Source organism: Bombus flavifrons, chromosome 4 (assembly GCF_040668555.2).
Source record: "Bombus flavifrons isolate JBK064 chromosome 4, iyBomFlav1_principal, whole genome shotgun sequence".
Taxonomy (NCBI): domain Eukaryota; kingdom Metazoa; phylum Arthropoda; class Insecta; order Hymenoptera; family Apidae; genus Bombus; species Bombus flavifrons.
The window spans coordinates 12,263,168-12,290,991 of NC_138445.1; the positions used below are offsets into that span (position 1 = coordinate 12,263,168).

The window sequence follows — 27,824 nt, forward strand, 5'->3', positions numbered from 1 at the left end:
TTTGTTAGAACGGAGTGCGGCAAATACGCAGCCTATTGCGAAAGAGCGTTGGAAAGGACATTACAAAACGGCGGAAGGGAGGTGAAGCCCTCGAGGATGGAGGTCCTATCGATATTAATGAAAAATCCCTACCATCATTCCCTGCCACATGCGATACCGGTTCACTTCTTGAATGGAACGTATCAGGTTGTAAGCTTCGATGGCAGCACAACTATAGAAGAATTTCTGAATACTCTGAACCAGGAAATCGGTTGCCGAGATGTTCATCAATCGGGTTTCACGTTATTCAGTGACGATCCCATCGAGAAGGATCTTGAACATTTCATCGATCTTCAAGCAAAAGTATGCACCTCGGGAGAGTTTGGAAATTACAGTAGACGAAAATATTCCGACGCGATAATTTTATTCGTTCCAGCTTTGTGATATAATCTCCAAATGGGAAACCGCATTAAGAGAGAAGGGCTCGGGAAAATTCGAGAATACCAGGGTGATACAATTAACGTACAAATCGCGATGTTATTGGAGACAGGCAGCTAAGATGGAAACCGACAGAGAAAGGCTTCTTCTGTGTTACCAAATAAATCAGCAAGTCGTACAAGGCAAATTTCCGGTCAATCGAGAACTTGCATTTGAACTTGCGTCGTTAATGGCACAGGTAAAGTTACTCTTTGAAAATAATGGTGCAGTTTTTTAATGAAAATACTGTTAACGTAACGATGAAACGTTGTAGATCGATTTTGGTGAATATAACAACGATAAAGCTCGAGGCAGCGGCCCAGGATGCAATCCCCATCATTTGGTGCTTCAAGCTTTAGACAAATTTTATCCCATACGATATCGGACAAACATCACTGCCGAGCAGTTAAGGCAAGTACCATGTAAATTACAAAGAACATAAATAAGTATCAGCTATGTTTAAATTCACGGATTTTTTGTTGCAGAGAACTGCAAGAAAAGCTTCAAGAAAAGTGGATCGCGTTAAAAGGTCGTAGCGTATTAGACTGTGTTCGCATATATCTAACTTGTACCAGGAAGTGGCCTTTCTTTGGAGCTACACTCTATCAAGCAAAGGTTAATAACGGGACATATTTATAGATAAACAAAAATAAAAAAGAAAGTTATTTAAAAATGTCTTGTTTGATAGTTGAAGCAAGCTGAGCCGATAACCGTATGGATAGCCGTTTCCGAAGATAGTGTTACTCTTCTAGAATTACAAACGATGGCAGTGATGTGTCGTTATAATTATGCGAACATAGTTACATTTGGAGGATGTTTGGATGATTTTATGCTGGTCGCTTGCCCTGACGAAGGAGCAGCTGAACAAAAACTTTTATTTGCTCTATCAAAACCTAAGGTATATTATCGAGCAATCTAATTAAAACAAGATTTCTAAATATTAAATATTATCTATTCGCATCTATACAGATTCTGGAGATAACATTGTTGATTGCCGATTACATGAACGCCTTGGGACATACTTTACCTGGCACGCCACAGATGAACACATTAACTCGTAATGGGTCTCACAGATCCATCAAATCGACCCTAAGACCTACAACGGGTTTGTAAAAATACATACTTTTGTATTTCATTTTTTCTCTGTTTTTACTGATTGAATAACAATTGAACTAGGTTCAGGCTGTCTTCCAACGCAACCAGATATTTTAAAGTCGACGCCAGACCACCAAAGACCTTAAAAGAAGACTGGTCAATCGAATTGGGAAAAAGAAGCAGGGGAATACGGCACTTTGTTCATGAAAGTCTGATCCTGCCAAGGCACTAACTTTATATTCGAAGGTACTACAGGCTGTATTGTAAGAATTTGCGTAAAACGATACACTGGACGACGCTCAGCAACGTGTGCGCTGTAGTTGATTTTAGTTGCGTTTTGTGTAAATTAGAGATGATGCTTGACAGACAACGTTTTTGTGTACATACCTGACAGCATGCAAAACTCTGTGGTCCACGTTAACGCGATTTAAACGTGGGTGACTGAAATTAATCGAAAACGATTTGCAACACTGCCTAAAATAAATTAGTATGTCTGAAATTACATCGAATAATTTCATTAAAAAAAGCTAAGGCATCGTGCTGAAACTTTTTGCTACCGTATTTATATACCAAATTCAAAACGTTTAGCGTAAGATAAGGATGCAGAAGTGATGTATCACATATGTATATAATTAATCGGAGTTAATGGATGTTTAGAAGTCTAGTGAGTGATGCAGCGATACCTTTGTCTTTAATGTGAGAATATGTCGACGAAATTCTTATTTCTTGCCAAATCGATCGCAGTACACGTACGAGGAGCCTGCAATTGCTTTGCAGTGCAAATAAAAAACACATGGATATAAGTATTTAGATTTTTCAAATATAAAGATATTTCAAGCGTAATAACTGTACCTACTGTCATTGTAAATTCAAAATTTACCTTCGATCACTACATTATTCACATAATGATCTGTTTTAATTTAAAGTGTTGTACACGATTTTTTATTGCATTGACTAATTACTTCTTTTATATTTTATAATGACTAATTTGAAAAATATGGTTGATTGATGACAGTAAGTACAGACAGTATTAACTTTAAGTCTGGTTGAATTTAAGCTCAATCATAAGAAAAAATTTCTTTGTACGGAAAGTGACAAATGCAACTTACACATTATCATGTTATTTTGATAACAGCTAGTCTCATATTTTATATTTATTTAATGTTTAAGCAAATAAGTTCGTTTTATAAGGACACGACCAAATAGATGTAATGGGAACGCGTTTTCTTTAATAATTAGTATCGTTCCTGCGGTAACATACGTGCAACATTTTTGTACTAATTAAACGATGATCCCGTCACGTATAGAAGTTTTGTACTCGCTTGACGTGTCCTACATAACTAGCAAATGTCTTCCTTCTCTTTAGTATCCAGAAATAAATAAAAGTTTAAAAGTAGGGCTTTCGTGCAATATGTACAAGACTTCTATAATTTTATAATTCCTGAGATAGGCTGAGTGTGACTGTGCCTCTCTGAGCAGTATAGACAAAGTAACTCTATGCACGGCTTTGTTTAGCGCATTGAAGATTTATATAAAATAAAAACGATAGAAACCTCAGATTACTGGGAGCAGTACAAAGATATGCAAGAACGACATTTTGTCTTTAATTTTTATAATACGCAATGAAATGCTACTATTTAGGTGCTTAGCACCTTTGTATCATGATGCAGTAAAAAAGAGTCACTGATCTGTAAATATCACCTTAGTCTTAAGTTTCTAAATATAGTAGAATGAGAAAAGGGCAGCTGATAAAGGTTACAATCGTGGTAGAAATTTCTTGCGATCGTCTAGCTGTCTACAAAATATTCTGAGCCTACCACCTTACATTTCTATTTATTATTTATTCGCATAAAACGACGCATAAGGGCACGAGCGGTGTGAGCGAAAAGCATTGTACTATTGTACAGAAAGAGAAATAAACTGCTCGGATCTACACTTTGAGAGACTATTTATTTACTGTACGTATTAAAAACCTTATCACATGATACAATTTGTATGCTTCTCATAAATCTATCATTTATTTTGGATTAAATCCTTAACAATATACATAATCATAATATAAATTCAGTCTATTTCTTCAGGTCTTACAGGATGAGTTAATGGTATTACTGATTTTTTCTTTACATCTCTTGAAAGTGCCTTTCTCATGTCTGAAAGAAGAAGAAAACAGAACATTCAATTTATATTTCAAAAATTTTTTACAAAAGTAACAGTAATTTGTATACCAAAAGCATCTTCATCTGGGTTTCCAGTATAATATTCTAAAACAGTCCTATAAACAATATATCCTAACTGTTGATACATTTTGATTGCTACCTTATTACTAACTCTTACAAAGAGATCTACAAAATATGCTTGCTTCCTGTAACAATATAAAATATATTGAAACATAGAATATATATGTTATCAAGCCATATTTCACCATTAAACTTACTTTTCTGAAACCTTCTCTAAAAATTCTATTAACATTGCAGCCAAACCTAATCTCCTATAATTAGGTGAAACTGTAAGAGCTGTTATATGACCATGCCAATTCTCTCCTTGCCCTTCTGCCTTTCCCATAACTTTAAATTTCTAATATTAATTATAATGCACTATCAAGGAGAAGTATCTTATACGATACAAGAAAGAAACTTACTATAACCCATAATTTCTCCACTTGGCGATTCAGCTACTTGAAAATACTCTGGCCAATGTGCTAGATAGTGTGTATAAAAAGAAAGTCCATACTAGTTTAAAATTTTACGAAGTAAAATTTTAACAAATTTAAAATTAAGAAAAATATATACCAAAATTGTGTAGTAAATAAATATGTTTATTTTAAACAACAAACGTAATAAGGTATAAGATATTTAAAGGATACTGTCTCCGTAAGTGGATCTAAATTTCTATAAAAAATAGAATGATTAAAAGTGCTAGTAAATAACTGTTTTTATTCAAAATTGTGTATTTAGGTTAAACACAATATTAGCAATTGATAAATACATATTTCGATACTCACACATTGTTAAATTTAAATAAATCGTTGCATGTGAAAGGCCTAAGAGTGGTCATGTTTTAAATGCAATAAAAGATTAAGTAAATAAACGTGATATAAACGTGATTTATGACAGGAAGACACTAAATCCAAACTAATCCAAACTCAGATCTGCTCAGGCCCAGATCAAGTAAATGCGACTAGTGTAATTTATTCATCTGACACCACACGTCGCCACTGCACCACTTTGTGGAATTTCAAAATTTCATTCTACTTCAGTACGCATGATTCATTAAGAAACGTTTTATCAAAGGAAAAATAAATTAATGAATAATAATATAATAACAAATTAAATTATGCAAGAAAAGTTTTATACGTAATTTAAAAACAATTTTATTAAAGTTCTTATAAGAAAAGAATACAAGCAAGGTATTTTTTTGTAAAATTTCGGGGACTTACGCTAAGTTACATCTTTTTTACATTTGTTTTTATATAATATTTATGAATATCAATACGCAGTCATACCTAAGATGCAGTCAAAAACACGGCAAATTGTGTAAACATTTTTATGATACAAATATGAAGTGTAATATATTTGCCTCGTGCATTGCACAGAAATGACCTATCATTTTTTGAGCGTTACACATTTCCTTCGCGGATATTGTTACAATGACTTTCTTCTGAAAAAATAGTTAAACACTTTTTTAGCTATATGTTTATACTTTTTAAAAAACCGTATGCAATGTACAATGTATAAAATCAAAGCTTCTAAACACCTTTCATACAGGACACTAATGTTGCAAATATCAGTATATACTGTAGTCTTCAACTTCGATATTTTTATTTTATCTATAACATTACAAATCTAAAATGCTACTTATGTATATCTTTAAAAAAGAATATAAGGTAATAATATGTAAAACACGCTTTGATATTGTAATAATAACAAAGCTTTGTTTGAAATATAATAAATATAAATGTCTCTTATAGAAATACTTTTATGAAAGCACTAAGAGTAAAGAAATTAAAGCACAAGCAAACACAACCAGTTCTTCATTATTTAGTTTTCTTCTCTATACTGATATTTTGTTAGAGAGTGTGCTGTATAAAATGTGATAGGTTTCAACAATATGCTTTGTAATTCACACACAGCACAGAAATAAATGCTTAATGTAATAACCATAGAGTTATAAATATATTTTGTAATAAATACAACATTGTTTTTAATTACAGCATTTTGTATTATTAATGGATCTTGACATTTTAATTTTTATTGTACTATATGTTTTATTTTAAATCTAATGTGGCTAAATATCTCGAAAATATTGGCCCTTATAATGGAGTAAATACGTTATTATGCAATTAGCATTATGTTACATTTTGTTTTGTTTCCTTTCTATATTCTTAAACATAAATAAGAACTTATTTATGCTATTTTTACATTACAATTAAGTATTAGCAGAATCTTAATGTATATTTTGTAACCTTTTTTTTTTTATTAGCAATATAGTTAATTTTATTTCTTTTAATTGAATAACTTTAAACGACGTACTGCAGTTTTCGTAATGCAAAAACATAAATTATTTTCATAAATTTAATAATCCCTTATAGTACAATTGGTGACATATTTAGAACCTCGTTTTATCGTTTCTAAAATTTGCTACCAAGACTAGAGATTTCATCATGATTTAAAGTATTCTCTTAAATAAAACAATAACAGCATTTTATCATCTTATCAAGTAAAAATGCATTTATGACATAAATAGGATACAAGAAATCAGTGAATTCGCAAATCTAAATTCTTTTGATTTGATCATTTTTTCCTATCATGATACTGCCTATAAGATACTTGAAGATAGTTTGTGTCTACATATTTTATATTAAATGCAATCAAATGCAAAAGATGTCAGGAATAATAGTATATTTTAATAACACACTTTCATATAAATTTATGTGTTCGAAATTTCCGTGTTTTAATACGCGCAATCGTATATTATAGAAACTTGATCTTTTATACATAAATAATATCTATGTCTATCAGTTGATATCAACATTGATCTTATTGAATTTGTTACATTTTTGAAATTTCCCATTAATAATAATCATAACCAAAATTTAACTACTACAGCTATTCCATGACAAGAAATATTTATTTCGTGTGTGCATTGGCTAATTACTTCTTTGATCCATCAGTCTAGAAATTGCTTTCGATTTGGACTATACGTTTATTTTACAATAACCAATTAGGCAGCATTGAAAACCTGTCTTTAATAACTCTATTATTTCTACATACATGCAAAATTCCTCCTTTATAAAGTGATGTAATATGAATATCTTAAGAACTAATTGTAGGCGTTGATTTGACTATGAAAATTATGCATGAGATTTGCATATGCGTATATACAATTAACACTGAGGTTTGTCCGTAGGAACAAGGCACGGCTGACGTATCATCTTCTTTCACTGAACAGCGTTATTATTGGTTGAAGTTTAACAATAAAGTACACACCTTAATTATTTTGACAGATTTCCAAAGATATTATTTTATTTTTATTTCTGCCAAGTTTCAAAACAATTTACGTCAAATTTCACATCTACTTCTTCATAGAGTTATGAACTTATATAAGTTTTCTAGTATGTAATTTAAAAAATTATGTTTATATGATTGACTTCGCATTGAAAAATACTTTTTTCTTATCATGTATCATAAATAAATGGATATTCTTTGAAATGGTATTTACTATCACTGCTTCAAAACAGCAGTAACAATTTACTATTACATTTCGCAATTCCATTTCAAGATAATATTTAAGATATCGTATTACAAAACATACGTGCAGGATATTATGAAAATCGCCTGAAATGCTGCCAAGTCCTCCAGACAAATAATCAAATATAGATACATTTTTGCAATTTATAATAAATGAACAAATAAAAAGATAACATTTATATCAATAGAGAATGTTTTAAAACTATCATGCAACTAGTAGCATTAGATATTATAATTGAATCAACAAACATTAAATTATTCTTTTATATAGGCAATATGAATATTGAAGTGTAATTTTATCGTGAATTTATTATAAAAAAAAAACTTGAATCGTTTTTAAAACGTAATAGTATTTCATGCAAAATATTATGAAGCTTTATATATCCAGAAATTTAAGCGTCGATACTTAATAAAATAGACTGATATTATCTTGAATTACTAGTTATCCAAGTAAAATAAACTTATTAACGAACTATTATTATTAATTTTGTTTATCAAATATAAGCGTTTTATACTATACCGCAAACTGTAAGTTATTGTTGTGAAGTCAATATGGAAAAATAGCAGCAAATAAGTGTCTCAAATTAATATTTTTGGAGATCCCAGTCCTTCATAAAGTTGTTGATAACTTATTGTAATATGAAGCATACTTGAAATTATATTCGTACCACCAACAAAATAGGCAAATAATGACGATTAAATCTGAATGGTAACGAAACGGGTACTTGCAATTCACTACCTATGGCATAATTAGATTATAAACATTCATTTGAAATTGACAATCCATACATCCGTTAGTTTTGTTAGTTAACATCAAGAATAATATTTGAGGCAGGAATATTTTTACTTTACTACAATTTAATTTTACTTACATATCTGAACGTAATTTCTTGTATAGTATAAAACGCTTTACCAAAAGCAAGATAGTACATACGTAAACATATTATAATGTATATAACTAGATGTTATAAAAAATAAATGAAGGACTAGGAATCTCAATGGATCCTGATGGATTTTAGAACCTTCATTGACAGGTGCTTGAGTGCCAAGAAATGATCCATACTTGTAAAAGTTTTCCAAAAGTGATTCTTTTTCAACCCATCTATCATATAACCATTTAGACAATAATTCTGGTTCTCGTGGGACCTAAAATCAATGATGTAATAAAATATTCTCATGGAAAATATGAATGAGTGACGGTCTACATATGTTTAAAAAACTCACCACTGAGCTAGGAAAAACTCGGTAAAATAATACTGTTTCACATGGTGGTCGTGAACCAGTTATAATTGTTGGTAAGTCAAGTGGTTTACCTTGAGGATATGCTATCGTTATATCTAGAATCCAATTGATTTGTGGTTTAGCTGCCGTCATATCTATAAAGAGTTTATACAGATTAGCAATACATATTATTACTTAATATATTGTAATTAAACAAGAACTTAAGTTAAACTACAGTTTCTATAAAATTATTTACTTGGCCTACTGTTCAGTTGTTGTTCTGCTGTATTATTTTCTTGTGATGGACCAATCGTATCAAATATAGTTTGCATTGCTCCTACTCGCGGTAACGTTACATTTTCAAGAATTGGCAAATTATTCTTTTTAGCATATTTTTGTGATGTCTCTCGTCTTTTACATAAAAATCCTCCTTCTGGGAAGAGAACCATCCATTTTCTGCTCAATGGAATATATGCTTCTTTTAAATGCTTTTCTAGCTTTTTTAAACTCCCTTCCCTTTGTTTTCGACCCTAACATAAAATATCATCAAAAATAAAGTAACCCGGTTACTTAAGATATTATTAATAAACTAACAAATCTATAATCACTTACAGATACAATGAAGAAGTCCTGGTGTAAAATAGAAACTATACCAAAGTTAGTAAATTTAAAAATCCTATCCATAATCCACATTAGATTAGGTAATACATTTGGCTTAGCATTAAATGTTGTCATGAGTATAGGAACATCACCAGTACTTTGATGATTTGCTATTACTAATGTTCTTTCACTAATAATTTCTTGTATATCATCACCTTGTTCTATTACTATAAATTAAATGTTATTTGTTATTTCAGTATTATTTTAATAATGCTATTTTAATTAAATGTATAAATTATTTGTATACTCACTATCATAACCTGCAGACCAAGTCCACGTGGATACCATTGCTAACAGCCAATGGAAAAATAATCCTTCGATTCTCCAATATACTTGTGGTTGATAAACTTTTACAGGGAACAATAATGTCATCCATACTACATATGTTGGTATACAATAAATATTGTTGAGTATCACAAAACTGGTTCTAATAGTACATTTTACAAAATTTAATACTTTATTGATTACCCTGCAAATTCATAAATACACTAAAATTTATAGTCATAAAAATAATTCTTAAATACTCAAATATTTATTTTTATTTCTTTTATTAAACTTTTGAGGGCTCATAAAACCATTGTTTATATCTTTCATAACAATATGGCTAAACTATAATTTAATAGAATAATGTGATTCCTTCACATAAAATTTAATTTTCATCCAATAAATATACAAAAACATTCTTTGTTTGCAATAATATTTGTCATACTAATGTAAAATTTCATCATATAACTTTGCAACAAGAAATAATATTATTTTTGCTCGTAAGACTCTTATTGATATTTTGTTCCCTGATTACTATAATTAACTTTTGAAAACATTTATTTTAGATAATTATACTTAAACCATACTTTAACTCACAACTTAAACAACATCTTAAATAAAACCAATGAATATCATACAAAATTTCTTAATTTTAGAAATTGCCTCTCCAAAGCACATTACGCTTTCCAAACTTAAAATTAAGCTTTTTTCCAGGATTTTAATTGAAAAATAAATATAAGTTAATCTAACATTAATGATCGGTTATGTGCAATGGTTATATACCAAAGTCGGGTTTCATATCTCAGTTAAATAAATTTCAAACATATATTACAAGAAATTAAAGAATACAACTGATTATGCTAAAATGCTGCAATGATTTCAAATTATTTTAGAAATTACTTGAGAACAAGAAGCCCGGTACGCGTGACATTCTAGGTTAAGGATAAAAAACGTATTTTTTATCAAATTAAAAGTTGGAAGACATGTTGTTCGTAAAATAACTTGTAATTGTAGTAAGAAACGTTTGTTTATTTACATAGAAGTTGGGAACGGGACATGTTGCATTTGATAAAACACGTTTTTAACTTACCTCGTAAAAGTAGAAAAGGAAGAAAAGTCAGTCATTTTCGAAAGACACCACTTGTAATGCAAACTCGACGAAGTTTTAACCACAATTTTTTGTGCATAGCATTCCCTTTTGCATAAATTACATAATAAGGATCATTAAGCGGGATGACATGTAAAGATTCTCGTGCTGTTTACATGAGACGTAAATCTTAAAATTTTGCTAAAGTTGTTAAAATTCAATAAACGCGTTAACCGCTTCGTTTAATCGTTGAATAATTACTCTCGATATCACTAGAAATTCCCAGTTCCAATTGACACACGACTAGTATGATAAGACCGTGTTACACAAATTTATCGGTTTGTTATCGACTACTATTTAGATGACGTTTTTTTTCAAAAATACACCATAATTTTGTTACTTCAACTACACGCAATACCACCACGCACATATAACATAAATACAATGGCGACGAAAGTTAATAGGTTGGTAAAAATACTACATAATTTCGCCGATAATTAACATACTATTAATTGGTCGACATTGTATTCGTAATTGAAAGAAGAACAATTCAAAAAGAAAAGAATTTCATGTGTACGTTTATATGGTATGTTTGAAAGTTCATGTTTTTGGAAACCAGGATGGTAGCTCACCAATCAGAAATTTCAAATACCAACATGTAAACTTTTCGATTACTTCTTTTACATGTTTCTACTAAAATACATCTAAGACAGTTTTTATAAGAATAACACTTCATAAACTCCAAATAATCTTATTGCAGTCTAACAGAATACATTTTTATTTATAATAATATTAAACTAATTAAAATCAGTTAATGTACTAAATAAACCAATCACGGTCTTATGTATTTGCGCACAATATCTTGGCTGTATATTTGCAACTGCAATAAAATTGATATCTTCACTTAGCTCACGTAGAATCTATCTAACTATAGCATATTTTGTGCTTAGTTTTCAAGCTACTCGTTAGTGCACACTTCTATCAGAGCTTCTGCTCTTGTGTCGTTTTCAGTCATTTTTACTTATTCTTTCAATCCTTTTTAACTTTTGGAACGATTGTTGAAAAAACTAGAACGTTAAAAATTATTAAAATGACATTAAGTTTATTGAAATGTTCACTTATCAATCATGGATTATTGGAATTAAAGAAATCATCGGCTTTTTTAACATTAAGGCTGTCATTGTATACATCGGTAGTTTCTAAAGGCAATAAAAAGGTACTACTATATCATATAAAATAAATCTTATGACTTAAAAATGTATTATTTCCCAATAACGCTTTCTTAAATTTATAGCTAAATTATTTTATTTATTTTTTCTCGTAATTTACTCTTTTCTACTATTCTCGTCTAAAATCTTTAAATTAGTTCGTGCACTATTTTTACATAATCATTAAAGAACTAGTTCTTGAAATAATTTTGCAGAATATTATAAACAAAAAATGTACTGCTTTGTCATAAATAATTTTTTTAGCATATTTTTGAGATGTTACGATGTCATTTGTATTATAACAATTGAACACGTCTGACATTTAATCGGATTAATCATCTCTAAACGAAAACGAAAACAGGAACTTTTTCAATGAAAATAGAGATTGTGGAATGAATTTTATGAAACTAGATGGTATGATACAAATTTTTTATTTTATAGAAAATATTAATTAAACGTGACGTATTAAATCCTTATGTTTATATAATGGAAGATACTATATTTATATATTTCATTTTTATATTACATAATTATGTATATAATTCTTTTGTGTTGTGTTCCCTTTTTTTTAATTTGATATTGTACAAGCATAAAAACCTATCTGAGTACATATCTATTATCACATACATGGTTTTATAACTGGCTTCATCTGACTGACCTTCAATTTCCTATGCTCAAACTACTATAGTACTCACTTTGAAGCTATATTCATTCAGTTCTATTATATAATTTACCTTCTCAATATGGTATATGAGCACAAATTATTTTTATAAACAACTTTCATCATTAGTATTATAATAAATTTTTAATGTTGTAATTTCAGGAGTCCAGTGGTGAATTTCGAATTGAAAGGGATACTTTTGGTGAACTAAAGGTTCCTGCTGACAAATATTATGGAGCACAAACAATGCGGTCAAAAATGAACTTTCCAATTGGTGATAGTTTTGAACGAATGCCTGTAAGGAAATCTAATTATTTAATATAGAAAAAGGAAGTTTTAATGCATATAACATTCTTAGTTTATATTTTGAATATTTCTTTAGTATGGGGTTATTGTTGCAATGGGTATATTAAAGAAAGCTGCTGCACTTGTAAATAAAGAATATGGAATGGATGCAAAAATAGCAGATGCTATTAGTAAAGCTGCAGATGATGTTATATGTGGAGACCTTTATAAGGATCATTTTCCACTGGTAATTTGGCAAACAGGTTCTGGTACGCAAAGCAATATGAACACCAATGAGGTATTAACGCATTATTAAATAATCTAAGTATAATTGGGTAGACTTGTAACTAGTTTATTAATTTTATTTAGGTAATTTCAAATCGTGCAATTGAATTACTTGGTGGTAAACTTGGATCAAAGGATCCTGTCCATCCAAATGATCATGTAAATAAATCTCAAAGTAGCAATGATACATTTCCTACTGCTATGCATATAGCAGTTGCTTTGGAAATTAACAGGGTATTACTTCCTGGTTTGGAAAAATTACATGCAGCATTAGAAGAAAAGGCTAATGCATGGAAAGATATTATAAAAATTGGTAGAACTCATACTCAAGATGCTGTGCCCTTAACACTAGGACAAGAATTTTCAGGTTGGGGTTTAAATATTCAGGATTAAAATATATGTATTAAACTATTTTTACAAAAGCAAATAATTGTAATACAGGTTATGCAGCACAAGTTTGTAATGGCATTAAAAGGGTAAAAGATACTCTTCCAAGATTATATGAGTTAGCACTTGGTGGTACTGCAGTAGGAACAGGATTAAATGCACCAAAAGGTTTTGCGGAAAAATCAGCAGCAAAGATTGCAGAAATTACTGGATTACCATTTGTAACTGCTCCTAATAAATTTGAAGCTTTAGCGACTAAAGATACTATGGTAGAAGTGCATGGTGCGCTGAATACAGTAGCAGTTTCGCTTATGAAGGTATGTTTAAGGAATATTCGATTAAAAAAATTTATATTTGTTATTTTACGTTATATAAAATTTCTATTTAGATAGCTAATGATATTCGATTTTTGGGAAGTGGACCTCGTTGCGGTCTGGGGGAATTATCTCTTCCTGAAAATGAGCCAGGAAGTTCTATTATGCCTGGTAAAGTTAATCCAACACAATGCGAAGCAATGACTATGGTTTGTTGCCAAGTCATGGGTAATCAAGTTGCTGTATCTATTGGTGGAAGTAATGGCCATTTTGAGCTTAATGTATTTAAACCTATGATAGTTGCAAATACATTAAGATCTGCAAGACTATTAGGTGATGCCTGTGCCTCATTTACAAAGAACTGCGTCGTCGGTATTAAACCGAATGTAGATCGTATCAGTAAACTTTTGAATGAAAGTTTAATGCTTGTTACTGCTTTAAATCCACATATTGGTTATGATAAGGTATTACAATTTTTTAATTAAAAGAAGACTGGTTTATTACAGTCTTCAAATATAATATAAAAGTTATATTTTTCAGGCTGCTAAAATTGCCAAGCAAGCCCATGCAGAAAATCTCACGTTAAAAGAATCAGCATTGAAGAATGGCATAACTGCAGAACAATTTGATCAATGGGTGAAGCCGGAAAATATGATTGGTCCCAAATAAATTTTAGCACACAGAAAGAAGTTAAGAATAAAAATCTTTTTATTGTTAGCTACTGAATAAATTTTTTGTTTACGTGTTGTAAATTGTGATATAAGTATTATTATTATCAAATACTACGAATATTTTTATTGCGTATTAATTATACATATCTAATAATAATTTATATAATAAATCATTTATAAGAAGTGTTACACATAATAAATGCGAAATATTACAAGTAGTAATCCTCAATTTAATAAACTTTTTAAGTTTTTTTTAAGTTCTGTTCTTGCACAACTATGTTATAATTTGTGCTGTAAATCTCATGTGTTATCTATATTACAACAGATATGTATTACAACAGTCTGAGGGCATAGGTCAATAAACAGTTACTTTAGCTTATTAAATTCTACATTAAAACAGCATATATACAAAATGAATATATTAAAGAAAATACAAAGTGTTATTACCAGACTTGGAAATCGCAATTATGGCAAAGTTGGAATAATTGGGGTGCCATTTGATAAAGGACAGGTATTATAGTACATGGTAATATAGTAACATAATATATAAAGTAATAATATACAGCAATTATAAATATAGCATAAGGAAGGTGTAGCACATGGTCCAGAGGCAATTAGAACAGCTGGATTAGTGCGAGAATTAAAATCATTAGGTAATTATTATTATGTACTTCACTGATTTCAAACAGTTTTAAAAACTAAATATCTAATTTTTGTAACTGCTTACGTTAAAAAAGGGTTAGATGTGAAAGATTATGGTGATATTTCATATAAAGCAAAAAATGTAGATGGAGTAAATAACATGTCACACTTGGGTGATGTTGCTGGCTGTACAAGTTATTTATCTGAGAAAGTTCAAGAAATTTTGAAAGATGATCGACGAGTATTGACTATTGGTGGTGATCATAGTGTAGGAATTGGAACTATAGATGGTCATGTTAAGGTGTAATTTACTTCTTTAAAAATTACAGTTTTTTCTTTCCATATTGTATATTATACTTTATACCATTACAGGAAAAAGAAAATGTAGCTGTTATATGGGTTGATGCTCATGCAGATCTAAATACAAATAAAACTAGCGAAAGTGGAAATGTTCATGGAATGCCTGTAGCATTATTAACTTCTGAATTAGCTGATTACTGGCCACATCTACCAGGAATGGATTGGCAACAGCCAATGTAATTTGTAATTATATTACAATAATATTACCAAAACGAAATAGATAAAATAATATATTAAATATGTTATAATTATTTACAGGTTATCAATTAGAAATGTAGCTTATATTGGATTAAGATCTGTTGATCGTTATGAAAGACTAGTTATTGAAAAATTTGGTATTACTGCTTTTGGTATGGAAGATGTTGAAAGATATGGTAATATTATATACTTAAGCTGACCAAAACATTAACAAATCAATTATTAAATGATATCTTTGTCCAGGTATTCATGATGTTGTTTACATGGCACTAAATAAAATAGATCCTAATGAGTCAAAATCATTACATGTTAGTTTTGACATTGATTCCTTAGACCCATTAGAAGCACCATGTACAGGAACTCCTGGTAAATTATCTGCTTTCGTCTAAATAATTTTTATTCTAATTCTTACAGTTTATTTGTTTTAGTACGTGGTGGATTGTCACTCAGAGAAGCTGTTCACTTAATGGAAATATTATACAGAACTAAACGACTAAATGCAGTAGATCTTGTAGAAGTAAATCCTTTCATTGGTAATCAACATGATATTCAATTAACTGTTGAAGCTGCTATACACATTATTCAAGCTGGATTTGGTTATACCAGAAGAGGTCTTAAAGTTCCAAAAGGTGTTACAGATATGCCATTACAGACATTTAGATAAATTATAATCATCTTTATTGATGATATTATAATGTTAAAGACAATCAAGTTGTCATGTCAATCCTCCTTTGAAGCTTATATAATAACAAACTTTTGTATACTTTTAAACAGTACCACAAAAATATAAGGGAGAAACAAAAGAATACAATATATTTCATTATTATATACACTAATTTTCATGAATCACAAACAACTTGTCAGCAATATCACTAAATTTAATTTCTACCTTCTTTATTTCAGTACTTTTATCCGGTTGAATTTCATATTCAAAATATAGTTTTCCTGTAGTGTTAGCTCCCTTTACATTAATACCGAATTTCTTAACATTACCAGATTTATACTCTGGAAGCGTTATTCTTCCTTCCTTTATAGGTTCTCCTAAATGTTTAATGGTTTCCTTATGATCATAAAATAATTTCAATGCCCTTTTATAAGTTATTGTTTGCCGAATTTTGTTTTCTAAATCATATCGTACAATAAGTCCTGCAGCTGTAACGATAACACTTCCAAAAAGGGCTACTGTTGATAAATTTTTAAGCGAAGGTATCTAGATATAAAATGGAAAAAAAGTTTTATCGTATTTACAAATTGTTTCTTTTATTTTATATAATTTGTAGGTTAGGTTTTATGCAAAGAAATAACAAGCAAATCTCTTAAATAATAACGTATGTAAGTAATCACAATACTGATTTATCACATGTATTAAATACATACCTTTAACTGCTTTGTAATCATCATCTTTTAATCAATTTGCAAGGAAGTATTTTCCTACGGATACGTTTGAAGTAACCTTACAAACACCGTAACTGTCTCGTGTTCAACATTCAATTATGTTTCTACTTACATTATTCCATTATCGATAAGTATAAATTGCTATTACAATATATAAGTACAATATACAATAACGAAACAGACACTGCTGATAATGAAATTAAATCCTATTACATGTTATTAATAAATTCTAAATATATATATACACTATATAAGCTATATATATATATATATATATATATATATATATTGCATAATAAATTTAAGTTAGTAATAGAACATCTTTTCGTCACGTGATCGAATTATAGTTACAATACTTCACAATTTTTAATTCATTAAAACACAAATGAAAATTGATAAAAAGGATCAAAACTACTTAACTAATAAAAAGGAATATGAATTATACAGAAGAAAACTTGCCTTCTTATGAATAAAAATAACACTTTTCAATAGTAAGATTGTTCAATTTATTTCTTTATTTCAACAAACACAATATCTGTAATGTGTGTAAAACAACTGTGTTGCCGTACACAAAGTGTTCAATGGCATCTTGCATGTAATTATTAAACAGATTTCAAGTGTAGATTCATAAGGTTGTTCCAGCAACAAGATGTTTTTATTTTTGCGCGATACGTTACTAGATAATTCTAGGTACATGAGCATTACAACAATATATACTAAATTCATAAGTTTATATGTTGTAATCTACAAGTTAATTGGTATATTTTTCTACATAAATATAAATATTTTCGGTAATATAGTAAAATTTGTTCACACATTTCGATAAGATCTTTATGTACAAAAAATTACAAAAAACTGAATTGTCACGAAATTCATGATGACGTATACAAAAATGAAGATTTTATAAGTCGTACACGATTAAGAGGTATTTTATAGAGCGCATATATAGATTATTAGAAATATATCTTATGTAAAATAATATACACGTGATAATATATAAAGTAAGACTAGATGTGAGTGTCACGGATTCTATCTATGAATCTAAAGTCGATACAGTGTGTAGTTCCAGACACAATTTAGAAGCAAAATCACCTGCCTTAACGCAAGAATATGCGGCACAACAACGGCTGAAAGCGTATTGGCAAGAAGAGAGCAAATTGTATTCGTTAATAATTAATATCTTTCTTTCTGATTTTTATCGATTTCCGTGAGGAATTTATGGTACGCTCACTAAGTAGGACACAATACTGAAAATAAGAATTTTTTTTTTAGACATTCAACTTACACATTTATTTAAAAAAACTCAAGATTTCTTTACTTACCTTTGAGTATATAATCTGTTAATAAAGTAGGTACAGTTGGACTGTCTTCGCTAATTGCTTTTAATACTGCAAAATAAAATACCAGAATTAAGCGTTTAATATATTCGCATAATTATTCATTGATACTCACTTTTAATGAGAACTTGTAATGCCTGATTGTCTGGTGGGCCACTGTCCATATGATACGGAATTACGGTAGTTAAATACTGTAAGCAACGTTATTCAAATGAAATATTTCAAATTTATACCTACGAATTCGACGTTCTGAAACAATCGCGAATTACCTTAGATTCTTGAAGCGATCTATGTTGTGGTAAAGGACTAGTACCATTTTGCATTTGATTTCTCTTTCTCGTGACATGATGCTGTCTTCGTCGATTTTGTACTGCTAACAACAACGAGATAAATTGATTCTTTAATTCTTTCTCATATTCGAGCTCGTCGCGCAATGCAAGTTCCGCGATGAGAGTTTCGCTCAAAGCTCCCACCAAGGATTCCATCTCCCCGAGTAACTCAGTCAGTTGGCTGGAGGTAAGTTGTTTTAGCTCTAGAACAAACGATCATGATTCAAGATTATGAAGCCCATTCTGATGCTGTTTATTGGTTCGTATCTGCTTATGAAAATATACTTTTCTCGTGCAGCGGAGAGCCCAGAACTTCTCTGCTCCTCTCCAGTGCCTCGTCGCTATCCAATAAAGACCCATCGGAATCCGGTGATCTTTCCATCGACGGACTTTCCTACGCAAAACAGATGTTTTCCCCTCTTTCCCTGTGAATTTATCTCTCGAAGAAATTGTATATTTACCTGCATTATATCGTCTATTTCACGGAGTACCTCTTCCGCAGTCTTAAGCGGTTCCTCTGGGCTGTGAGTATCGGTGCTACTGGACAAGATCAAAGCATGCATGTCCAAATCAGTTGCGACAGCCTCATCTTCGCTACTTAAATCCTCTAGTTCAGGTCTATAGCAAACAAAATGAAAGCGTCCAATTTGCAAACGTCGATCGCGCTTTGTATATTTTCAAACACATTAAGAAATGTCCTTTCTATCGTTATCAACTATGTATTCTTGCGGAAAGAAAAGCAGCAAACAAAGTACAGAAGCTGCTTAAAACGCTGCTGTAGGAACTACAGCTTACCTTTCGTGTGAAACCGGAGCCTCGTTCAAATTAAGCGCGGGCATGTGCATTTTCCTAGCGTACGATTTGCTCCAATCGATTGGTAATATGTTACCAAACGTACCGGTAATCGTCCACCACATTCTACAAAAAAAAAAAAAGGAAAAGCATTAAGTTGAGAATCTCTCGTTAGATGATGAGATAACGAGCAAATTTTTTTCTTCCAGACACATTAAATTTCATTAGGCGTATTATTAATTTCAATTACGCAGGCACGACACCAGTTGACTCATATCCTCCCGCTGAATTGTCGTCTGCCGTTGTTTCAAAACCATCAATCGAGCAAGCGACTGCTATTTTTACATCCCGAGTCTTAACGATTACTCGGGATCAACAGCGAAGTATAATCTTACGTGACTTCAGAAAGGCACGTTTGCTAAAAGATGGTGTACATTAAAATTCGGGGCAAGGATGTTTAAGAAAATGCCACATTTCTAGCTACCAACTGTTCTATCTTTAAACTAGTCAAGTAACGGCAACGTATCGCGAACGAATTGTCTCAACGAACTCTGTCGAACGGAGAACAATCCTGTGAACATCGTAATCTAAATTTCGTTGAGGCCTACACATCCTGTGCATCATCCTCGGAGACACGTTATCGTTTTAAATGCTTGTTGAAAGACACGATAAGATTCGACGACGGAGGCAGATGTTCAAACGAAGTCTCTGTTTTCTGGGATACCGTGTGAATCACTAGTTCCTCGTAGGCGGTTCCCGGGTCGTGTACACACGTACACATCACGTACAGATAAGTCGTTCGATCCCTTGCAAACAAAGTCTAACTTATTTCGACAACAATGCATCCATTCTAGGGAAATGAATTTTCGCATAGAATCGGTACCCGTGAACGAGATCCTATCAACCAGCCTTTCTCATACTTCCGATTTGTAAACAATCTCGATTAGATAATACGATATACGATCTACAAGACGATTCTGTTCTCATTCTTCTGTCTTTTTATTCTTATTTATTTTCTATCCGTTGGTTTAATTAAGTTTGTTCCCGCTACGATTACCAGATAATCGAGTAAACCAAACTAAACTCGAACGAATCGATTAGACTCAATTAGCAGTGCAGCAGGAGTTTCACGGTTCGCTGGCAACCTTCAAATTTTTTCTTCTAATTATTCGTATCGATCAAATTAACTTCGTTTGTCTCGGTCTTATTATTCTCCTTATTTAGCCAGTTGCCGTACGGTAACGCTCGAGCGGTTCTCAGAAATAAAAGGAGAATAGAGGCAACATACGGCGGCCCGGTCGATGGTGTTGGATTAACAAATGGAGGTCAATTCGACCCACTCGAGTTTCTCATTAATGTTAAGTGCATTAAAGCAGTGACTTCATCCTGTGCGCATGTTAGTCGCATCATTCGGGACAAACGCCTAAACAACCCGACCAGATCTGCCGACGAATGATTTATCGAAGCAGGAACGGTTCTTTCGTATTCGTTAAAATTTCTGTATCTCATTGGAATCGACGCGTGCGATAATTCAAAGATAAACATCGATACTAAAAGATGTATTAAAATTGAATGAAAATACATGGAAGGAAGTAACGTCCTTCCAAGGGGATGGACGTCCCTTTTGAAACGACCTGTACATTTTTCCCCATTAACTGGAACGAGAAAAACGCAGTGAAATTGAATTCTCGGGAAGGCGAGTGTATCCCCTTGCTTATTAATTCATTCTTCGGTTCAATGATCCATGACGGGGCTTGTACAGTCTTCGTACGCTATCCGTTGCGTAACACAAACAGCTTACGAGCAAAAACAGCAGCTTTTCGACGATTCGTTATCCTAACAAATTGCCGCGATTCAATCTATTTTACTTAGTTCACAGTGAACCAGATAAAATAGCAAAGGATGCGGATAAAACGCGAATAAAATCTACGACGAACGTTTTGTTATCCCTCGCAATCCTGCTAATATCTTCTTTCTTGTATTTTTTCTCAGACAATAGAAAACGTATTACAATGCAAAAGAGCCGAAGCGCTTTCGCTACATATTTCTACGATATTATCGGCGTGCCTCTCCCCGTGCACTTTTCATCGACATAAATAAATAAATTGAGAAGCAAAGAAAGGGGACACGAAAGAAAACGCCGCTCGTAGAAACATCGCACCGCGGTTAGCTGATACAGCGCAAGCGCTGCTTTATTGACGTTTGTCCACCCGGAGGGGTGGCTCGATACGAACGACCGAACAAAACACAGAGATCAAATTTTCATGGGGCACCCCTTCGCGATTCGATCGATGCACGATTTCTCGCTACCGTGATCGCGTTACTGACCCGTTCCTCCACCGGCACCCGAATTTTCGTATTACTTGACGTTTCTCGCTTCCCTCGTCACGAGTTCTCTTCGACCATTTTTATACTCGTGACCATTATTTAATCGACAGTAAATAGCTTCCTACGAAACATACAAATACTGCATTGAACCGCACGTTCCAGAAAAATTGCAACGCGTACTTGTCTGAGGATTTCTTTTATTCCACGAACATCTAATCGGCGATTCTATGGATTTTGACGGCGAACTGTTTGGAAAAGGATAAAAGGAGGACTACGCGCAAAGTGCTGCCAAAGAGAACGTACGACCCGTGGCCTGAAAAGGGGGCCATGAAAAAAAGGAAAGGAAGTTACGTGCCGTGGGGCGAGAAAGTCTTTCGGAGGTGAAAAGAGAAGGCTACCGCGTTTCGCGTTCAAAGGCGAGCGCACCCATTGGAGCCACGACCTTGGCTCTCTAAAGAGGAGAGACGCGTTTCATCCGTCGAACAACGCTCATTCCTGAGCGACGAACTTTGTCTCGTGGCAAATTGGATTACGAACAATAGACCGGATACGCACGCACGGATGCGTTTATTCTTTCCGGCTTGGTGCATGCATATGAAAGCGGCGCCGATGCCGAATGAGACACGTGCGAGTGCACGTGTCCGATCTCTGCAAACCTCGGCCACTGACCTCTCGACTTCTCGCTGACGCTTCAACTTTCGATACGTCGATGCTCGATCTAAAACCGTACTCGCGTTTGCGCTCGTTGAAATTCGCGAAATTGATTTCAGATTGATCTTAGTTTCCGTCAAAGTGAAATACCAGGGTACCAGTCGATTTGATGCTTCTCGAAGAAAATCTACTCGGATGATTCTTAATTAAAGCTTCGATTAAGCTTCACGACTTGGATAATTTCATTACATGTACGTATAGCGGTTTACGACGTCGAAAGATCCCACTATGGTGCCATAAAAAACTTTACCCAGTACAGAGGATCTTTGTAATAAACGTACTATGCGAAAATGGTTAAAGCAAAGTAGACGTAAGCAACGTGAAAGAATCGAATTTATTTCACCTACAACTCCGCCCTTAAAGTTCTATAGCAACGGAATAAAAGAAGAAAATTTTAGGTAGGCGCCTGCCTAAACAGCAGGTACATAATACGCAGGTATACGAGTATACAAGGCGAAGAGAACTATGCGTGGGTCACTTGGACCTCCCCTAGTGGGTGAGAGTTAATTCTTTCCGTTACAATCTCAAAGTGGTTTTCCTTTGATATAACAGCTCCGGCCCCTAAAGACTACGCGCCCTATACCGATGCCTTTTTTATAAGTTTATTTTCTTTTCTTCTACGACCGCATCGGGCCGATGAAAGGCAGCAGGACGTCTAGACGAATTTGGAGAAAGGCACGACTTCAAAGAAATTTATGCACAACCGGAGTTAAAACGAGTTTAAGAGCCTCGCCGTGTTACTCTACACTCTACAGCGAAGAAGATACAATTTTGCGCTTCGTTGAACTTCACCTGCACCGAGTGGTTACGTGGTTGGATATATTCGGTCGGACACCTGCACCGAGGATAACAGCGTCGATTTTTCACGGAGAATATTCTTCCGGAGTCTCTGAAACCTTTTACGCGTCTCTCCGGTCAGGAATTTCAACTATTTTTAATTAGCTTTCACGATGCTCGACTTTTCCTGGAACTCTTCTTCTACGTCTGTTGCTTTAATTAATACACAAAGGACGAGCTATTTTCGTCCTTAATTGCGTCAGTACCGCGCATAATGAAATATATCAAGTATTCGGGAATAGAAATACCGTGCAAGCAGTTAAATAAGTTATTAAATTCGTGCTTAATAAGCAAAAACCGGTATATTAAAAGTAAAAGTTATATATCTATGTGGCTCATCTTCCAAACGTTGGTTTATCAGAGAAACCACGTATTTGTCTAATCAGCAACTCCTATCGGAATATACCGAAAGAGGAAGCGCGTCGTTACGTAATGTACTATGGTCGAGAAAAAAAGATTCGCGAGGATGAAATCGAGAAAATGTTATAGAAGAAATAACGAGAGCACGCCTTTTGTTACGTGGAATTTAGAAATCGAGAAGGAACCGGCCGATCAAGCATCGATGTGCCGGTGCACAGCGCGCGACGATAGTCTAATTAGAAGGTAAGTTACTTTCTTGTTACGCGGTCTGTCCACTCCGCTGAGAGAAAGCTGCAGAACGCGCGCCGCAAACGTCACGTAGAGAGTACTCATGGCGGCACACTTTTCTTGTAAAATCGATACCGTGATCTTCAGGATCAGACATGTAACGAAAACCTGGCGTCTCGTTTAAACGAATTCAAACGCCTCGAATTACCATCAGGAACATATATACAATTACTTTGCTCCACTTTTTGTTCCAATTTTAACTCATAGTGGGCGTCCGTAAATCAAGCTCGTGTACGAATCATAACCCATTGGCTTTTTACTTAGAAGAAAAAAATCAATGAGGTCGATTCATGTACCGCCGACAAAAACAAGAGTATAATACCCGTTGAACCGTATCAATCTGGCGGTTTAGTGCAAGTAGCTGTAACGCTTCCTAATGAAACCATAGGAGTAACGTTCAAGCGATATCGGTTTAACCAGAGTCATCGAGTGAAACTGTTTACGCGTCTTAACGAGAGTCGAAGAAAGCGTTAACACGAGATTACTTAAACGGAATATGAGATATTACTCGACGGAACAACCAATAGAACCGTAATGGTATAACATTTGCACCTCGTTTATACCATCTATAAACTGTTGCAAAAAGTTGCATTAAACGGGATAGGTAGGCATCTTGAATGATGTCATTGAAATACCAAACCATGGGACCGGTAATTATTATTCACACGGGATATAATATCGTAACGGTGATGACCGTAAACGATTACTTCCGTTCGACAAGAAGCGTGGCGCAACTATCATTACTTTATAACGAGGATCGCAGTGCTGCAAGGCGTAATAGATATCTCAAGGTAAACGCGACAATTTGAATGCGATAACTCCGACAATCTTCGGGGTATTCATTTACCAGGGGAGCCGCCACGCAGCGTCAGCAGCTTTACTTTTTTAATCATCGAACATGGCCGTATAAACCGGTATAACTGTACCGGAGATATCGCGTGACCCAAGGGTAATAGAAACTTCTCAATCGCGCACGTACTAACGTAATTTTCACTTGCGCGCTTTATAATTTCTTTTTTGCTGTCGACGATCCGTTAAAAAGAGGTCGTTCGATGATAATGCATAAAAGGAAAGGAAGGAAACGAAGTGAACTGCTGTATCTTCCATTCACCAGTAGATTATCTCATGTCTCGTACTAATTGACTTATCAAGGAAGCTTTTTCCTTTTGGAGCTACCGTTCGTAAACTGGTTGCCATTTAAATACTCTGACCAACTTCTACGTAATACCTACATTCGACAAACAAGATTATTACAATAAACTGTATAGTTTGTAAATTTATATTTGCGTACGTCATGATGATAGGATATTCGAGAGAAAGAAATAAAAAGATTGACGCTCCAGAAACTTACTGGCACTCGTTCATAATTTCTTCCTGCGTGCGTACTTGCACGGGTGCCAGGGACTCGACGTTCGTGCCGTAATCGCGAAAGCAGGATGTTATCTTCTCGTCGAAGGTGTTAACGAGATCCTCGAGACTGCCGCTGAAGGGGCTGAATGTCCCCTCTTGCAGTATATCGGTACCATTTTCGTGCGTAGTCGCTGGCTCGTTCGCGTTACAATTCTCTCCGTAGCTCGTGTTTAAACTCGTGTCCAGCAATTGCTCTAAATATGACAAACAAGAGAGACCATCATCAGTATTTATACATCTATTATCTTCCTCTATCTTTGTCCTACTTTTAGTGCACAGTGACACGTCAGTTTATCAGTCATCGTTTTGTATTCAATTCAGAGTAAAATAAACATCGATAAGTTTCGATAGCGTGAGACGCAATAAATCATATACTCTGGAATGGCTTATTGTTCCTATATATAATATGTAGAGGGCAGTGTTACAAAGGACTCGCTAGGGATAGGCTATTAACATTTCCCTGTCACTAAAATAATTACACGAAGAATTTCTAAAAGCTTTTTGACATTTGCATGCTACTGTGTAATTGGATTTTGTATATTGCTACAAACGCTGTATACATATACGTAATTACATAAATCAATATGTCTTATTTGTTAATTTGAAACTGAAATTTTAAAAATATCATTCAGATATAATTAGATACTAGAAATCTTAGACTCGTAAAAAATTAAGAAAACGAATGAAAAAGAAATTGATTCTTCAGAGTAAAGACACCCACTGATTGCCGGTGGGAGTGTTAATTTACATTTGCTACGGGTGTATTATCAGTTACATAAACGCGATGGATCGTACTTTCGCGTAGACGTCAGTGACGCATAGCGGATCGAATGTTTTTAGGATTAAATATCCGCGATTTTTCTATGAACACCGTAAAACATATATTTGCGTTTCTCTAGGTAGGAGCCCCGGAGGCGTTTCCAGGCCAGATTTCCAACGATGTGTGTTCTACGATGTCGTGAAAAGTGATACGAGAGTTAAAGCGTATATGAAGGATATTAGACACCAATTGTACGCATGACGTAGCCTTTTGTTACGCGTTTGTCGCCCGAAGGTCGCTTCTTCACCGCTGCCTATACTAAGCCACCCTCGTCATTTAATTTGCACGTCCGCAAAATGAGCGTGACCACGCGTGCACGTACGTTTTACACGCTTAATGCAGAGAGACACACGAAACCTGTTCCCGCTACCGAGAAACTCTTTTGGTTTCGAAATTTCCGCTTATAGTGCTGCACTGGCGTCGTACTGGAACGCCTTTTTTAGTCAAAGTAAAGGAGAACATCCCAGGACACCAAGAAAACCACGCGTTTCCCTACTCGTAAATCATTCTTGTTTCGTAACTAGACTACGGATGTTGTTTATGCAAATTTATAATTTAGTAGACTCAACCAAAGAAATGGAAACTAACAACTGTACGGATTCGTTTTACTCTTTAAACGTGTTCTTATATTCTTCTATATTGCGCGCATTCTTATACATTTAAATTTCCCGTAGATGTATAAATAATACCCGCAGTCTATTCATAAGCGAACAATCGTCACCCACTTTCCGAGTAATCGAAATCGATTGTCATAAAAATAGAGAAGGAGTAAGGATTATCGGAGCTCTATATATACTGACTCTCAGTTTCGCGAACGACCGTTAAGATCAGAATTTTGCTAATTGACAAAACGCATTCGTAACAGAGACAATTCCGATTCGAAAACATCGCGATAAACTTTGATCCACAACGAGGTTAACAAGAGTCCGACACGGTAAGATGCGTCACAAATCGGGCAGGAAAGAGCAAAAGGAAAGTCGGCACGCGTGTTCCCTCGCACCTGTCAGTAGATTCATATTTTTCAAGCTGGCCGTGTCTTCCTCCTCGAAACGTGCGAGGGGTGCCTCGAACTTCAACTCGGCGATCTTGCCCGCCATGTCCCTCATTATTGACCGTGTGGAGAAGAACCGGCAGCGAAGTCAATCACCGTGATGAAATTCGGCACCGTACACTTGCGGCAGCGCCTCCGAGGCGCACCGTTTTCCTCGTTGTTTTTTATGATTTTTTCTTACAGAGGGGTAGAAAAGAAAAAGACCAATAGACACTATAACCAATTGACGAACTGCGCACTATCCGTCGCCTGCAAGGCTTCGCGAACGACTGACGCAGAGGGAGCTTGCTCGAAAATAGTGGGGGAAGATGATTGCCAGTCGCCATGACAACCGCTGGCTGAGCGCGCCGGTGACACAAAGCATCGACAGTAACGTATCCCAGAAACCAAGTACCCTGTGAAATTAGTAAATATATTTTGTTAGACAAAAACTTTTAATAATTGAATTTGAGCTATACATATATTCAAATTGTCGAAATAAAATCATATAGGAGATGTATAAATCATACAGCAGATAATAAAATCATACAGGATTTCTCTTAACATTTTCATGTTACTCCCAACGTTACCGATTACATACAAGTATAGTAGTTATCTGTATTTTATACCTAATCGATAATATCAC

At 33.7% G+C, this 27,824-nt stretch overlaps 7 protein-coding genes across 16 annotated transcripts in view; 3 read left to right on the forward strand and 4 right to left on the reverse strand.

Moving 5' to 3' along the window:
* The window catches only part of LOC138179010 (uncharacterized protein CG43867), a 98,753-nt gene extending 95,264 nt beyond the window's left edge, over positions 1-3,489 (forward strand). For 4 of the 8 annotated variants that reach the window (XM_069111405.1, XM_069111409.1, XM_069111406.1 and 1 more), the window contains exons 15-17: positions 9-342; positions 416-655; positions 731-1,012. In XM_069111405.1, coding sequence (XP_068967506.1) covers positions 9-342; positions 416-655; positions 731-898 — 742 coding nt within the window. In that variant the 3' untranslated portion in view covers positions 899-1,012. Of the gene's footprint in view, positions 1-8; positions 343-415; positions 656-730; positions 1,072-1,144; positions 1,355-1,425; positions 1,562-1,632 lie in introns of those variants that run through there. The other 4 variants (XM_069111410.1, XM_069111411.1, XM_069111412.1 and 1 more) reach the window with 3 other exon arrangements.
* A 77-nt stretch (positions 3,490-3,566) lies between these two features.
* Naa20A (N-alpha-acetyltransferase 20 A) lies at positions 3,567-4,730 on the reverse strand. Its single transcript, XM_069111424.1, has 6 exons — positions 4,553-4,730; positions 4,415-4,439; positions 4,190-4,280; positions 3,986-4,115; positions 3,777-3,913; positions 3,567-3,701 (listed from the first exon to the last, which is right to left on the reverse strand). The coding sequence occupies exons 1-6, from the start codon at positions 4,603-4,605 to the stop codon at positions 3,616-3,618; spliced, it is 522 nt and encodes a 173-aa protein (XP_068967525.1). The 5' UTR covers positions 4,606-4,730; the 3' UTR covers positions 3,567-3,615.
* A 1,208-nt stretch (positions 4,731-5,938) lies between these two features.
* Positions 5,939-11,355, reverse strand: LOC138179014 (acyl-CoA:lysophosphatidylglycerol acyltransferase 1). The gene is made up of 6 exons (XM_069111417.1): positions 10,534-11,355; positions 9,431-9,648; positions 9,132-9,346; positions 8,776-9,049; positions 8,523-8,674; positions 5,939-8,444 (listed from the first exon to the last, which is right to left on the reverse strand). The coding sequence occupies exons 1-6, from the start codon at positions 10,566-10,568 to the stop codon at positions 8,208-8,210; spliced, it is 1,131 nt and encodes a 376-aa protein (XP_068967518.1). The 5' UTR covers positions 10,569-11,355; the 3' UTR covers positions 5,939-8,207.
* A 119-nt stretch (positions 11,356-11,474) lies between these two features.
* LOC138179011 (fumarate hydratase, mitochondrial) lies at positions 11,475-14,554 on the forward strand. 3 transcript variants are annotated; one of them, XM_069111413.1, is made up of 7 exons: positions 11,475-11,746; positions 12,562-12,696; positions 12,782-12,982; positions 13,054-13,336; positions 13,411-13,673; positions 13,745-14,134; positions 14,211-14,554. In XM_069111413.1, the coding sequence occupies exons 1-7, from the start codon at positions 11,621-11,623 to the stop codon at positions 14,337-14,339; spliced, it is 1,527 nt and encodes a 508-aa protein (XP_068967514.1). In that variant the 5' UTR covers positions 11,475-11,620; the 3' UTR covers positions 14,340-14,554. The 3 variants fall into 3 exon arrangements, with proteins under 3 accessions (XP_068967514.1, XP_068967516.1, XP_068967515.1); XM_069111415.1 differs by lacking the exon at positions 11,475-11,746 and adding an exon at positions 12,019-12,152; XM_069111414.1 differs by lacking the exon at positions 11,475-11,746 and adding an exon at positions 12,367-12,484.
* Positions 14,555-14,627: 73 nt separating this feature from the next.
* Positions 14,628-16,704, forward strand: arg (arginase). The gene is made up of 7 exons (XM_069111419.1): positions 14,628-14,852; positions 14,922-14,994; positions 15,079-15,284; positions 15,356-15,519; positions 15,602-15,717; positions 15,785-15,907; positions 15,970-16,704. The coding sequence occupies exons 1-7, from the start codon at positions 14,754-14,756 to the stop codon at positions 16,203-16,205; spliced, it is 1,017 nt and encodes a 338-aa protein (XP_068967520.1). The 5' UTR covers positions 14,628-14,753; the 3' UTR covers positions 16,206-16,704.
* On the reverse strand, positions 16,374-16,942 carry LOC138179113 (uncharacterized). Its single transcript, XM_069111564.1, has 2 exons — positions 16,919-16,942; positions 16,374-16,751 (listed from the first exon to the last, which is right to left on the reverse strand). Exons 1-2 carry the CDS (start codon positions 16,940-16,942, stop codon positions 16,374-16,376), a joined length of 402 nt encoding a protein of 133 aa, XP_068967665.1.
* Positions 16,943-17,418: 476 nt separating this feature from the next.
* On the reverse strand, positions 17,419-27,483 carry Unc-76 (fasciculation and elongation protein Unc-76). The gene is made up of 9 exons (XM_069111416.1): positions 27,149-27,483; positions 25,270-25,522; positions 19,398-19,520; positions 19,064-19,220; positions 18,888-18,996; positions 18,543-18,805; positions 18,389-18,464; positions 18,259-18,324; positions 17,419-18,183 (listed from the first exon to the last, which is right to left on the reverse strand). Exons 1-9 carry the CDS (start codon positions 27,252-27,254, stop codon positions 18,167-18,169), a joined length of 1,170 nt encoding a protein of 389 aa, XP_068967517.1. The 5' UTR covers positions 27,255-27,483; the 3' UTR covers positions 17,419-18,166.
* Positions 27,484-27,824: the final 341 nt, after the last annotated feature.

Excerpts from the sequence above, each read along its gene's own strand:
- LOC138179011 (XM_069111413.1), top strand. The coding sequence starts at position 11,621 with ATGACATTAAGTTTATTGAAATGTTCACTTATCAATCATGGATTATTG. Across the intron at positions 12,697-12,781 it reads ATAGTTTTGAACGAATGCCT|TATGGGGTTATTGTTGCAAT; the intron begins GTAAGGAAATCT and ends ATATTTCTTTAG. Across the intron at positions 12,983-13,053 it reads GCAATATGAACACCAATGAG|GTAATTTCAAATCGTGCAAT; the intron begins GTATTAACGCAT and ends AATTTTATTTAG.
- arg (XM_069111419.1), top strand. The coding sequence starts at position 14,754 with ATGAATATATTAAAGAAAATACAAAGTGTTATTACCAGACTTGGAAAT. Across the intron at positions 14,995-15,078 it reads GCGAGAATTAAAATCATTAG|GGTTAGATGTGAAAGATTAT; the intron begins GTAATTATTATT and ends ACGTTAAAAAAG. Across the intron at positions 15,718-15,784 it reads GGAAGATGTTGAAAGATATG|GTATTCATGATGTTGTTTAC; the intron begins GTAATATTATAT and ends ATCTTTGTCCAG.
- LOC138179014 (XM_069111417.1), bottom strand. The coding sequence starts at position 10,568 with ATGACTGACTTTTCTTCCTTTTCTACTTTTACGAG. Across the intron at positions 9,649-10,533 it reads TCCTTTTCTACTTTTACGAG|GGTAATCAATAAAGTATTAA; the intron begins GTAAGTTAAAAA and ends ATGAATTTGCAG. Across the intron at positions 8,445-8,522 it reads GAGTTTTTCCTAGCTCAGTG|GTCCCACGAGAACCAGAATT; the intron begins GTGAGTTTTTTA and ends CATTGATTTTAG.
- Naa20A (XM_069111424.1), bottom strand. The coding sequence starts at position 4,605 with ATGACCACTCTTAGGCCTTTCACATGCAACGATTTATTTAAATTTAAC. Across the intron at positions 4,281-4,414 it reads TAGATCCACTTACGGAGACA|TATGGACTTTCTTTTTATAC; the intron begins GTATCCTTTAAA and ends ATTTTAAACTAG. Across the intron at positions 4,116-4,189 it reads TGGAGAAATTATGGGTTATA|TTATGGGAAAGGCAGAAGGG; the intron begins GTAAGTTTCTTT and ends AGAAATTTAAAG.
- Unc-76 (XM_069111416.1), bottom strand. The coding sequence starts at position 27,254 with ATGAGGGACATGGCGGGCAAGATCGCCGAGTTGAAGTTCGAGGCACCC. Across the intron at positions 25,523-27,148 it reads AAATATGAATCTACTGACAG|AGCAATTGCTGGACACGAGT; the intron begins GTGCGAGGGAAC and ends TGTCATATTTAG. Across the intron at positions 19,221-19,397 it reads GCTCCGGTTTCACACGAAAG|ACCTGAACTAGAGGATTTAA; the intron begins GTAAGCTGTAGT and ends TGTTTGCTATAG.
- LOC138179113 (XM_069111564.1), bottom strand. The coding sequence starts at position 16,942 with ATGATGATTACAAAGCAGTTAAAG. Across the intron at positions 16,752-16,918 it reads TGATTACAAAGCAGTTAAAG|ATACCTTCGCTTAAAAATTT; the intron begins GTATGTATTTAA and ends TTTTATATCTAG.